The 13,745-nt window shown below is 38.1% G+C and overlaps 2 protein-coding genes across 8 annotated transcripts in view; one reads left to right on the top strand and one right to left on the bottom strand.

The window, feature by feature from the left end:
• The window catches only part of LOC124222487 (Kv channel-interacting protein 4), a 49,805-nt gene extending 43,295 nt beyond the window's left edge, over positions 1-6,510 (top strand). Inside the window, exons 2-5 of the mRNA XM_046633504.2 lie at positions 2,455-2,524; positions 2,606-2,676; positions 3,818-4,090; positions 5,364-6,510. Of these exons, the coding sequence (XP_046489460.1) occupies positions 2,455-2,524; positions 2,606-2,676; positions 3,818-4,090; positions 5,364-5,411 (462 nt within the window). The 3' untranslated portion in view covers positions 5,412-6,510. The remainder of the gene's footprint in view (positions 1-2,454; positions 2,525-2,605; positions 2,677-3,817; positions 4,091-5,363) is intronic.
• The window catches only part of LOC124222480 (dynein regulatory complex subunit 5), a 58,139-nt gene extending 48,112 nt beyond the window's left edge, over positions 1-10,027 (bottom strand). Inside the window, exons 1-7 of one of the 7 annotated variants that reach the window (XM_046633487.2) lie at positions 9,844-10,027; positions 8,942-9,046; positions 1,852-1,984; positions 1,025-1,297; positions 554-745; positions 299-460; positions 95-233 (exon numbers count right to left, since the gene is read on the bottom strand). In XM_046633487.2, coding sequence (XP_046489443.1) covers positions 95-233; positions 299-460; positions 554-745; positions 1,025-1,297; positions 1,852-1,898 — 813 coding nt within the window. In that variant the 5' untranslated portion in view covers positions 1,899-1,984; positions 8,942-9,046; positions 9,844-10,027. Of the gene's footprint in view, positions 1-94; positions 234-298; positions 475-553; positions 1,003-1,024; positions 1,313-1,851; positions 1,985-8,941; positions 9,066-9,843 lie in introns of those variants that run through there. The other 6 variants (XM_046633490.2, XM_046633489.2, XM_046633488.2 and 3 more) reach the window with 6 other exon arrangements.
• Between the last annotated feature and the right edge of the window lie 3,718 nt (positions 10,028-13,745).

The raw sequence follows: 13,745 nt of genomic DNA, 5'->3' as shown, positions 1-13,745 counted from the left end.
GGGTTAGGTTAGGACGTGCATCCCTAACCATTGCAAGCGCATAGAATCGTCCTTCATTTGATCAGCAAACGCGTATATATACGTATTCCCTTACCGTATTATTGACCGCCATTCCATGAAGCAGAGCCGCAACACGATGGGAGTCGAGATTGCTCCTGGTAAGACTGAATTTGGCCAATCTCACACTGTTCTTGATACCAGACCCGAGATTCTTGCAGTCCTCGACCGAAAATCTAGAGAGAGAAAGAAATTTACAGAAAAATCTGATCGAGATAGATTCAGCAGCAGCAGCACTCACTTAAAGTCCCTCCAATCGAATCCGTCGTTCATGTAAATCAGTCCGAAGTTGATGGACATTTCTGTGAGATTGGGCAGGCGAGTTATAATTTCATTGAAAGGTATGTGATTCGGGGAATCCTCCTCCTCCGATATGCACTCATCCGCTTTATCCGCCGGCGAGCTGTAAGAGATTTCCTTATCAAAAGCTCGGCCCATTAGCCGGGGGAAGAGCCTTTGTGGAGTGACACGGAACCGGGTAAAAAATCGGACTCACCTGCTCGGTACGAGCGAACGAATTTTCAACATGAATACGTATTCTTTGCAGAGCTCTATAAACTCGTTGCAGGACTCCTGCTGACCCTTGAAAAAGGTCGCCGGAAGGCTTTCCAGATACTCCGAGAAATGTCGTTCGACGTAGAGACGACGCCACGAGCCGCCATGATCGTCCGGATAGTTGTGCTCCCATCTTGATCGCGATTTGAACGGTGAAAATAATGCGATTCGGAAATTATCCGGACTCGAGGTGGTGAGAACGCGTACGAGTGAACGATCGAAGAGTTGGATTAATTTTAGAAATTCACATTCTCGACAACCAATTATTCAATTCGATCCGGTCTGTTTTACCGATATTTTTTTTCCTCGGTGGTAGGCAACCCAACATATACTCCGTCGTTTATTTTGAACCACCCTATATATACCCGCTCGAACTATTCCCAAAGACAGCCGCCATGTATCCCATATCTACCTGTCACTGGCCGCACGTTTCCAGAAGACCTCGTCAGGTATCCACTTGATCGTCAGCTCGAAGGGAAGATTCGTCGGCAGGAGTTCTAAGAGCAGGTCCCGATCAACGGGGGTCGGCAATTCGTCAAGGATAGGGTTGTCCTGCCAATGTTCAACGAGGACGTGCATCGCAAGGACCTTAAGTTCAGGCACAATGTTCGCGTCCCAGTTCTCATCCTCCGGCCTGAGAGTTCGCTCTTGTTCGTTCGGTAGCTGAATCGTTTGCTGTGAACATCTGCGGCGGGGTCAACTGAACATCAACGAATGAATTATTTCCAACGACGATTGGAAACGGGTCGCTAATTTCGAACGGAAACCGGAACGGAACGCCCTGCCATGCGGCATTATTTCGCGCGGCTAATTAATCATCCGACTCTACGTTCTACGCCGCGTTATTTGACTTCCGGTTGACTCGCCGTAGACGCCCCCCCCCCCCCCTCCCTCCTCTGGTCGAGGGCTCTTCCTTTTTCATTTTCTCCGTACTCCGGCCGGCAGCTGATTACCTACGGAAGCTAGTTCGTCGGCGTTTTTAGCTAGGCAAGTATACTTCAAAGAGTACTGGCGGAGTGCGCGCGAGAAGAGCCGTGGCGAAAGAGAGGAGCGCCGCATTAAAATGTATATTACTCTAAGAATTCCTCATCGTCGCGCCGTCTCTGCGTTTTTTTTTTTTTTTTTTCTTTTTCTTACTCCCGCTCTCTCCTTCTCTCTCTTTTTCTGAGATTCTAACCTCGGATTAAAGGATTAATTTCCGAAGTTTAAATACCACCGAGGTATACGTAAGTCGCTTACCTGTAAGTTTCAAACACGTTCCTCGAGATTGTGTAGGGTATCCTCATCGTTTTGAATTTCAATTGCAATGCGTAGATTGCGTCAACGTGTCACCGAGTCAAAAGGCAGCCGTGTTGTTGCGGACCTTTTTTGTCTGCAGTAAGTGAAAAGAAAAAGAAAGAAAGGACATTAGACGACTATCGAATATCCCGCCACATTTTATTCCCCCATCCGCCGCTGTGTTCAGATTCATCCCCGTTTTACGACGAAAGCAGAACACGTCAAAGACAGGAATATTTTCACCGCGGGCCAATACGCCGATCGGAAAACAGCGGATGAATAACAAATGGTTTGTTAGACACGAAACGACGTTTCATTCAAGCCCGTTGTATGCGCTGTGAATGGCGGGTGAAAGCAATTAGCCAATTAGAGAGTATTAATTGTACATATTCGTTGGGTGTTTGACGTTTTAATTGATTAAAGAACGTCAATACATCGGTCTATATATATTTCGCGTTCAACGTATCGATAAAAAGGCAAAGGCATCGGCACACTTTGAATTGTAGGATCGTGAAAACTACCCCCTTCACGTAATAACGATCGATTTTTTCTATTATCTTCCAGGAGTGTCCCGAAGGAGTGGTCCACGAGGACTCGTTCAAGGACATATACGCCAAGTTTTTCCCGCACGGCAGTGAGTTTTTCAATTGCATTAAAGAAAAGCCCTCCTGTAATAACCCGATCGGTTAACGGAGTGTGATTAATCGAATTACAGACTCGAGCCTCTACGCCCACTACGTCTTCAAGGCCTTCGACGTGAATTGCAACGGAGCCATCAGCTTCAGGGTAATTAAAATTTTTAATTAGACAAACCGACCCCCCGTCCTACCAATTAGCAACAGTACACGCAGCGGCTAACCGGGAAGGAAAAACGAGGAAATAAATTACGGATAGAGGCACCTCGAGTCATCGGCGTGTGTAACCTGTAAACATCAGATGTCACGAATGCGCGATAAACGTGACGTGTATCTGTTTGCCTGCGGCTGATCGATTAACCGTGTTACATGTGTACATCGACGCCTGTAAGCTTCCTGCACGTGAAAGCTCACCGACTGGACAGCTTGTCTTATCACTAGCTATTACAGCCGTTACGTATCACCTAGTCGGAAGGACTTCCGCCCGTCCGGAACCCGAGATTCCGTTTAGGTAACGAGTTTAGGCTAAACGAAGATACCCGCAAGGATCGGGACTCCGAATCCCTCGCAGGATTTCAGAGAAAGAATAATACAAAATTGTCTCTTTGGATAGGTTGGGGACTTTCGGTGGCTCAGAAACTGAGCCCAGCTGTCGGTTATCGAATCCTGCGAAACTCAATCCGCGGAAGATTGAAGACTCGGCAAAAATTATCAACGCGGAATTGAGAATCTCTGCAGCACCGTCTCTTCCTCCTCCCTCTGTTCATCCTCTCGAGATTTATTTCCCCTAGAATTAATATACCGTAGCAGCTAATCCCCCTTCCCCCTTTCGATAAGGAAATCGATATTCACCTGGCTCACACGTCGGACACTTATATCTCCTAGCGGCGGTAATCATGCAGGTATATGGGCGGGAGACGTTCGATCAGCCACTTTAAACCCTAATTTAGATCCCCGCTGGTTTGAATTTCCCTGATGCCTTTTTATTATCGCTGCTGCAGCGCTCGAGTGTATGTCACTCAGCCGTCTCAACATTGGTTCGGAAGGATCCGGAGTAGGTGTAAACCAAAAATTTTCAACCGCCGTGTCGAATGAAAATTGTCAAAATTCTAAATAAACAAAAGAAAAAAAAAATCGAAGACGGCTTCTTTTCTCTCACTCCGAATAGTCGAGCTCGATAATCTAGCGTCCGACGCGATTGACCAAATTATTACAAATGCGAACCGCAGCCACGTCCCGAGTCGCTTTGTAACGTCGATCCTCCGGCATCACCGTAAGTTCGATAATTGCAGGACCTCTTGGTCACTCTGTCGACCCTCCTGAGGGGCAGCATATACGAGAAGCTGAGGTGGAGCTTCAAGCTGTACGACATAAACGGCGACGGGTGCATCACGAGGGGAGAACTTGGCGAGGTTGTAACGGCGGTTCACGAACTTATGGGAAGACGGCATCAAGTCGACGAGGAACGAGCTGCCCGCGAACAACTCGACAGAGTATTTAGAAAGCTCGATCTGAATCAGGACGGCGTCATCACGATCGAGGAATTCATCGAGAGCTGCCTTAAAGTAAATATTATCATTATTATACTAATATTTATTTTCTTTTTTGTTTATATCATTTTTTCAAACACGCGTACAGAGTGATCGCACAGGTCTGCAACCAAAGAAACTGCACGGGTTTTTTGTTATACTGTTTATTGTGGATTCTCATTCACCGAAACCGGGAAAAATACCGACTCAAAAAGTTCCATCGCGTCAAGTTTTTGCTTCAGCTCGTGTTTGTAGTTTCATTTGGAGTGAAACTCCCGTTTCATTCGAAATCTGGTATCTTATTCTTGATTATAAAAATCCTATGCAAAAGTGGTTTCTTACTTCCATTCGATATGTATTAAAATGAGACTCAAGAATAAATACAAACAGGGTATCAGAAAATGGAAAGCGGAAGCGTGTTCGGAGAGGTATAAAAGAGAAGAAGAAAAGGTTTCATAAGCGAAAAGAATGAACGCGGAACGTTAAATACATATCATAAAGAAATTGTTTGTTCAATTTTATAAGAAATATTGTTTGTGTCATTGTAATTAAATTTTCATTTCATCTTTTCATTATAGGTATGCTTTTTTTCATGCCAACCCCTTGTATTTGGCGAGAATACTGTACGCGATGAAGAGAAATGGAAGTCATTTTTGGATTCAACACACTCGAAAACTTTAAATATATCAAAAAAATTCCACGCATCTATAAAAAAATGTTTTTTGCAGACTTGTGTTGTCTATCAACAGAACAGTCCGTCGTCTGCTATGGGTGTAGTAATGCGAATGCACTACAATCCGAGAACAGTTATTTGCCAGGGTAACCAACCGTCACGAAAGTAGCCTAAAAATTATTAAAGATTCACACATCGCGGCGACCTGTAATCTGAATTTATGACTATTGGTCACCCTGACAAACAACTCTCGAACATTCTGTCGATAGATAATCACTCTGTATATCTTTCGTATAATCGACTCGCCTGAAAATATTAAACTTTGATATCCTAATGTGTAATATTTCAAACGAAATTCATGAAAACTGAAGAAAGATTTCACATTTCAGGATTTTCAGTAGTTTTAAATATTCTTTCTCCCTAAAATGTATACATGATTTCAGTGTTTTAATTATTCAAAGATACGTAGACGTTTACTTCTCATCTTTAACGCGCACACTTGAGAAGATTTATAAAATTTCATTGCGATCATTTTTCACCCAAAATCATTCGAATCATCTGTAAACCGGCGATCGATAATTTGTCATTTGATATTTAAAGGAAAGAAAAAAACATGTTTGGCAATTATCTTTCAAGGACGAGGTGATCACGCGATCCTTGGCGATGTTCGACTGTGAGCTTTGATCTCCGGCTTCCCCCGTCGCCGCGACGCCCCCGACGCCCCCGACGCCCGTAACGCCGCCATCGACGACGCCATCCCAATCGCCGGCACCATCGCCGCCACGTTATTCCCTGCTGCCCCCGATCCCGCCGCTACCGCCACCGCCGCCTCCGGGTTACACAGCCCAGGATCACGAACTTTACCTGCTCCTTGCAGCCCACTGGTGGGACCAACAGGATACGCCGTTATTTTGTTAGGAGTTCGACCCGGATCGTAACGTTCGTAGATACACTTATAACCCACCGTCTAGGTGATAAGAAATTTGCAAATAAATTGAAAAAAAAATAAAAAAAAAAATAACGTCAAAGGACACGCAGAACTGAAAACGAGGTGTGCGAAATTGTGTGAAAAAACAGAATATATATATTGGGAAAGAATATATTGTGGAATGATACGTTATACGTGCGCGGTGAAATTTTATAAAAACAACTGTAATTGCAGGTGGAACGGAGATTTTTAATTGACACGTGTACGATAACGATTCGCGATTTAAGATTGCACTGGTATTATCACACCAGTCACACCCGCTTAATTTTCGCGCATCGTCGTTTGATAAAAAAATAAAATATGTAATAAATCGATACGATATAAGATCGATACTGTACGATACGTTATACAGATTTCGGTAAATCATGTTTACTACAATGCCGTGATACGGGGAAAAATAAACTTGAGGTGCAGAAACGCAGATATTTTTGCGCGGTCGATGATTGTGTCATGTACCTCGTTCGATTAGTCAAGATAATATTATATGCATACGATTGGCTGTAGACGTTATGTTATCTGGATTAACAGATGATGTGCATTCGTATAATTACTAAGGAATAACAAGACTATGAATAAAGAAAATTACATATAAATTCTATCGACATGCATACATATATATGTAATATATATACATGTATGTATAAAATATGTAAATACGGTAATTCCTGTCTTAGTGAGAAATTGAGTGAAGAGTATGATGCGTCGTAACGTTACCAACACGACTCGTCGTACATTATTGAAATTGTAATTAGAATCCTTTTCCAGTATTCGAAATAAAAGAAGAAAAAACAATTATATATTCACACCTAATTTAAAAGAACAGTAATCGTACGCTTGCGACCTGCACATACGATATAGGCAACATACTTTTTGAATCATAGAAATAACATTTAAATCATTTGCGATATATTGACATATTTATCTGCTCCTTGGAAATTGTCGCGACTCTATGACGTATGTATATATACATATATATATCACTCCTTTCTGAACCTGAATCTGAAAGGAGTGATAATTTATCGGTAAAAAATCAATTACACTGCAGGCACGCGTATAAATTTATCGCGCGTGCGAATTATTAAGAAGAATTATCTGTCGCGGTCCCGCGGCTGCAGCAACGGGTGTCAACGGGACATTCTATCGATTCGTATTTCCCCTCCGGCATGTACAAGGCATACGCGGTACGTACATAGCTACATCCCTCGTGCATCGTTGCGCTCTACGGAGTGTCGTCGACGTAGACATTACGCATACCTTAATACAGAAGGCACGTAAGATCGACAAGGAAGTATAACAAAGCTCGATCGCATATGTACACACACGCCGTATTCAAACAAGCAAGCAATATATTTGTACGATATATACTATGTTATATAAAAATGTAGATTTTATCATAGCAAGTCGTTATCATTGGTATTACTGTTATTGTTATTTTTATTATTAACCAGACACAGAATACTGTCATACCAAAAACCAATATTTATGATTTCGGATTGTTGAAGACTTTCTACACGGTGTGCCTAACACTCCGTGTATAAAGCTCTGAGCGATGATCTGGTGCAAGTTGCACAATTTTTAATTTCAAGTAAGTGCGAGACTGTTCAGAGTTTTTCTTTTTTGTTTTTTAATTTTAATTTTTTTTTTTTTTTTCCTCTTCTTTCTCAATCAATCGATTTGAATCGAGCGATGTGAACGAAATTTGGGCTGATTTTTTGCGATCTTGATATGTATCAGACTTGTAAAATATAGTCGGATATTTTTTGTTTCTTACCAATGCACGTTGTTATGTTGTTTTTCGCGTCGATCCTCATTTTAAACTCGAAATAACGTGTACGTTAATTCGTGAAGCAAGGAAAGCGAATATGAAGCTTGGATTAACGACACATTATACAATATCTATACAACGGTGAATAAGATCGGCATATAGGAATAAATCGAAGAATATGTGTAGGTGTATATACGGTAACAGTTAATATAGTAACGGTTGTGTACGTAAATTTGCACTGCTTGGTAACGCCGACACGTGGAAAGATAACGAGTTGTTCGACGTGAGTTCGGACAACGAAGAGAACCTGAATCGAATCTCGGGGAAAAAATATTAAAATATACGCATACGCGACATTGTATATGTATATTATACGCGGCTGTGAATTTAAGATCGTCCACACTCGACAAGAGACGTTTCAACATAATGCATGTACAAGAAACGAATAAGTATTTCATCCAAGGTGTACGGACGGTACACGACATATTGCATTACGATATGGTAAGAAATTACATGAATAAACGTGACAAAAAAAACACACACACACACACACACACAATGAAAAGAAGATACCGAAGACAAAGCATGAAAAATAAAAATACAAAAACTCTTCCAAGTGCAACGGTGCGCTTATTGTATACATAGTGCAGTTCAGTTATCCTATGTATGAATTATTATAATCATCATTAGGTATTATATTATTCATCACCGATATAGTCATTAAGAAATTGTAAGAAAATCGACTATGGAAATGAAGTAAAAACGACAAAAACTAATAATAATAAAAACAATAATAATAATAAAATAAATAAATAAATAACAAGATACGAATAAAAGTTTCGTAGAATTTTGAAAGTCACTATCGGATTTTAGATCAGTCTCTATTTAGTAAAGTATCCAAATACGTACATAGATATCTCCGTATAAAGGAAAAACGAGATAAGAAATGTGATTGAAAATTTAAATAATCACATTCGATGGGTACAACAAAATTGTGTACATTAATCGTCGAAAATTAACGGGATAGTGTGTAATAAATACAATTTTGTATATAAATTGGTTGGTACTCGTACGATGATACACACATATGTATAGAAGTATATTCAGATAACGGATAAATTACGCAGCAATTTTGTGAATAGAAAATAATAAGGTAAAAAATGCGTATCGACATCAAACATTCGTAATGCAAGAAAATAAGGTAAATTAAAAAACATACGTCAAGTGTGAATTGGTTGAATCGCTGACGCTGACGAAAGAATGGATCGAATTTAGAAGATTCGGTCCATCGTCGTCACTGCGCGTGTCCAACAACGCGATTTTACAAACGATCATTAATATCCCACAGGGAGGATACGAGGCTTGCAAGGTATGTCCGAATGGAATAATGCCAAGACAGGGATAAAACGGCCCATTCTGCAGCAGAGTCGTTACTATTTGTCAAAATACCGATAGACTTACCGCAGTCTCGGACCCATAGACGATGGTGATCCAATTTCGTTCTACGACTGGACGGGAGCGTCGGGCACACACTCGGGACGTAAAATTTGGGCAGTCTATTTACCCCTGTGAGAAAAATATAGAAACGAACGATATGAGGAACTAGGTTGAGATTAAAGTTGGAAAGCTCTTAGGACCGACGCCATGCTTGATTTTGTTTTTTTTCTTATGCATAGACAATTTTACCTTTGTACAATTTTTTGTCCTTTAATAATTCCACTTCATTTTACCCTGAAGGAAATCTTTGATGCGAAGTTCATGAAGTAAAGATACACATGTACGCTAGTATCGCACGAGTTTGAAGTCAGAGTAAGGTGAAAGTAACTACACGTGGAGATAAAAATTACTATTTTACAACTTCGAAATATACCATTGAAAGAATTGAGTTTGCAAAATGTACAATGGGTATAATATTGGTTTAATATTGTAAACGTTATATTACGGTTTAATTATTTTCAGACAACTCTAAACTCGCGAAATACCGAGTTTTTCGATAAAATGTATCGTTGTAATACAAGTACGAACAATAACGTTACGAACTTCGACTTCACTGCGTATAATATACTTGAAAAACAAACATGGCGTTCGAAATAATTGCTCTCATATCATTGCGCACAATTGACGGTGATCTAGATCCGGAGATTTGGGAGGGATTCAAGAATTCCATTTAATAGCCTGCGGCAAGGTTGCACAAAATGCGCCATTCGAGAAAAACACTTGTACATTTTTTTCCCTCTTTTGTTTATTTCTTTTGTCCAAATATGAATATTGTTCGAAGCGAATGCAGCCTGATTTTCCGGTAGCTTTTATGGACGCTTTACTTCACAGAGCTTTATTTTCGCAATTACCAAGACTATACGGACCGTTTGCTGCAAGCAGACAGTCGAGCGGTAATTCGTGGATTTTCCAGCGCGTTCTGTTCCGTCCTCGTTCCTTCTGGATCCCCTGGATCCTTGTACCGCAGGCTCCGCTCTGTAATCCTCGAGATCGTTTTCAACGAGACAACTAGACAGGAAATAGTCGTCAAGGGAAAGAGTCCCCGAGCTGTATATTTTCACCGTTTACGTCGTTGCTGGGTAACGAATTGATGCGATGCCACATCACCTGCGTAACAACTCCGCGCGCATATTCGATAAGGAAGGTGTAGAAGATCGTGCATAACGAAACAATAAAAGTTACGTGAAAATTATACATATAAAGAAAATTCCCGTCACCGACTTATTGATCGTAAAATCATATTGGTTTTCTTGACCGATAAAAAAATAAATAATAATAATAATAATTTATAATACACGATACACGAAGAATTAAAATGCGCAGTACCTATTACTGTAATAATATTGAGAGTCAAAAAAGTTTTACACGCGATTAATTACGTACGTACAGGTAATTGATAATTAATTGATTTTTCAACCTTAAATATAAATTAATTTTCACACAGCTGACCAATTCGAAGTACCTATACGAATTTACTAACATCTAAGCCGAATACAAAGTAATTCCAAAATTTAAATAAAAGTTGAAAAACAAAACACACGCATATAACAATTAATCACAGCCTTGAACGCTTTTCTGATATATCTATGAAATAATTCATTACTTTCACAACTAAGTATAACAAGCGCCGTTTTTGATATCGATCGCGAGACGCGAAATTTTTTGCCCTAAAGAGTTTTTTTTCATTCAACACGAGAGATATTTTGTACACTTTTTTTTTCGCTTCTTCATTCTGGAAGACGAATCGGAAGCGTGCGATTATTATATCCGCACAGGATATGCCTGCACGGTAACTTCATCTCTTTGTAAAGATGAACAACTTTTTTCTCCGTACAAAGGAAAAAAAATATTGTAAAGCAACAAAGTTTTACAAAATGGCAAAGGACTATATGATTTTCAACTTTTGACTACAAAACTTTTCAAGTATTTACACCGCTGGTGACAAGACAGGCATATACATCGCATAACTATAATCTATGGCCAAGGACTTTCCAAGATTTTCGTCCTCTACTAATATTCAAGTATTATTATGAAAATTTGAACAATCGCCTTTCAAATGTTTACCTGTATATGTATCTAATTGTGAGCCTTCACAGATTATACGTTGTTCATTAGATGAGTGCAGGTATTCGAGTTGATAAAATTAACCAACTATAAAGAAAAAAAACTTCGAGATTGACGTTACAATTTTTATTGCATTATTTTTAAATGGAAAATTTGTGAAAAAAAAAAATATGAATGAACGTTGTAATTTTCCTACACTCGTTATTCGTCCCACCAAAATGTTTCAACTTGTGACTTTTCGACTTTATTTTGAAAGAGCGATAATTGATTTGTTGATTTTATACGTGTTCTTCGTTTCGGGGATATTGAGCAATTATCTAAAATAGAAACTTATATTTTTTTACTAAATATTGTTGCTATACATATAATGATCAAACTATAAATCTTATATCCTCGTAAAATTAACGTGAAATTATTTCGTTAAAAGTGTTGAATTATGAATTTTAAAAGAAGTTGAAATAAATCTATTATAATAACGATAATAATGATAATAGTAATTTATCCAGAATACCGTTGATCTGCAATATGGAGTACAAATGAAAATGCTCGCGTAAAAAAGTGTGTGTATCACAAAAATTTTATAAATATTTTCACTGCGAACATTTTTCAACTATTTCACACCAAGATTTTCAATACACTATATTGTATTTACAATATAATCCAATGAAAGTCTACACGATCTCGATTGCCTTAATATATGATTTAATCAATTTAATTTTCTGTTCACCGTTCAGCTCCGATATCAATTTCAAGTCGCGTATTGATACTATTGCTATACCGATTAGTAGATTTGAAGGTATAAAGCTGCGGCTAATAATCTAGCCAAGCTGAGCCCTAGTCAATTTACTAAAATTAGTTTACGTAAGATAAAAATAAAGTTGTATGACTGTAATCAAAATTGTATTAAACATAATAGACAAGTATAAAAACTCATAGTTTGATCACTATACGATGAGTAAAGTCATATTATAAAATGACTAAAATTTAGTTATGTACTTCGCACAGCAACTATTTGCTGTAACGTACTGCCATCTCCATGTAAATACCATGTATTATATAGAAACGTACTGTTTACCTATAAATAATACTAGCAATATAACTGTATCAAAATTATAGGTGATCGTCCTCAGTATCTTAAATATTTCCCTATAGTTCAATGATTATAATTGATAAGAAATGAAATTTAGAGAGAGAGAGGGAGAGAGAGATGAAGGAAAACAACAACAACAACTGCGAAGTGTGTTTATATATTATTGATTAATTAATATGATGCATTTGACGCAAAAAAAAAAAAAAAAATTAAAAATAATTAAAAAAAAAAACACCTCATCAAACTGATTATGAATTTCATAAAAACTGTCTAGGAAAGCTAAATTTTCAAATACAATAACTTCTACAACGACCAAGAAATGGACGTTTGAGACTCGCAGTAGGTGAAGTAAAGTATAATAGTAGTCAGACATGTTTCGCTCCTTGTTTTCAACCCGTTGTCGCGTTAAAATATTATCTGCGGACTTAACAGGATACGTATCACTGATATCTAGGCACAGGAATTCGATCGAGTTCCTAAAAACGATCACCACGATGTTCCCGTTAAAAGTATATAGGTTACGAATTGTACTATAGAATATATATTTAGGTGAGAATGATTTTTTCCAAATATATATATATTTTTCTTTTCAGCGACTTTGGCAATAAATTGTAAACGGCAAAATCATTGTAACGAAAAACTATACGGCAATGCTAAGAAAAACAAGACAAAGACAACAATTTTAGCTTCGTAAAGATATCCATATGTAGGGTGAGTATAAGTGATGCATGTAGAAGGCAAAAAAATTAAATTAACGAAAAAACTGAATTTAGTCTGGGTATAAACAACCGTAGAACAATGGTATACGGAGAGTAGAAGAACTAAAACTAAATCAACGTTATATAGTATGGCATTGAAAATTTCCAATTTTTTAGATACAAATTAGAATATTAGGGACTGGAGTCTATTCATAATTATAAAAATCAAGTGATAGCCGTATTAATAATTCAAGTATTATACGTATAAACTTTCATGATTTTTCCCCTATAGTATATTACTAAATATTAGTAAATATTTTAGATGTTTGAATTCAAAATGAATTTGTGACTTTCATGAAATGGGAAAGTCTCTATCTACCTGTATAATGTGTTAAATATTGCTTTTATATTGTATATTTCAGTTCACGTCACCCCGATTTTATAAATACAGGCAAATATTGTTTAAGAATTTTTAATTATATAGTTATTGAAATATCGGAATAGCTCAAGTACTATTATTATATTACATTGTTGGCAGTTTTCCACTGGTAGTGGCAATATCAATAAATGTTAATTACATCAAGGCCGAATTTCATTTAGATAAGTCCCCACCAGAGTCCACTCAATTATACTTAACATTTCATACGTTTCTCATATACCTATATATTCTTATTTTGCGATTTCTTCGAAGAAATCGATTACAATTAACGTCACAACGTTGGCCCTGTTACTACAAATTGCAGCACAGTTGTTCACCAACCAATTTATAGGAAAGTATTGCTTTGCGGAATTTCAAAAAAATCGTACATTTATTACGATACTCATTTTTCAAGTATTTTGTACTACAAGAAATTTGAATTTAGCGGTAACGACTGTCGATAGCAGGAAATTTCAGTCGGTATCAGTTGTGTGGAGA

This window comes from Neodiprion pinetum, chromosome 6 (genome assembly GCF_021155775.2).
Source record: "Neodiprion pinetum isolate iyNeoPine1 chromosome 6, iyNeoPine1.2, whole genome shotgun sequence".
Lineage (NCBI taxonomy): Eukaryota > Metazoa > Arthropoda > Insecta > Hymenoptera > Diprionidae > Neodiprion > Neodiprion pinetum.
The sequence above is the reverse complement of the archived record's forward strand: the minus strand, read 5'-3'. Positions and strand labels throughout refer to the sequence as shown.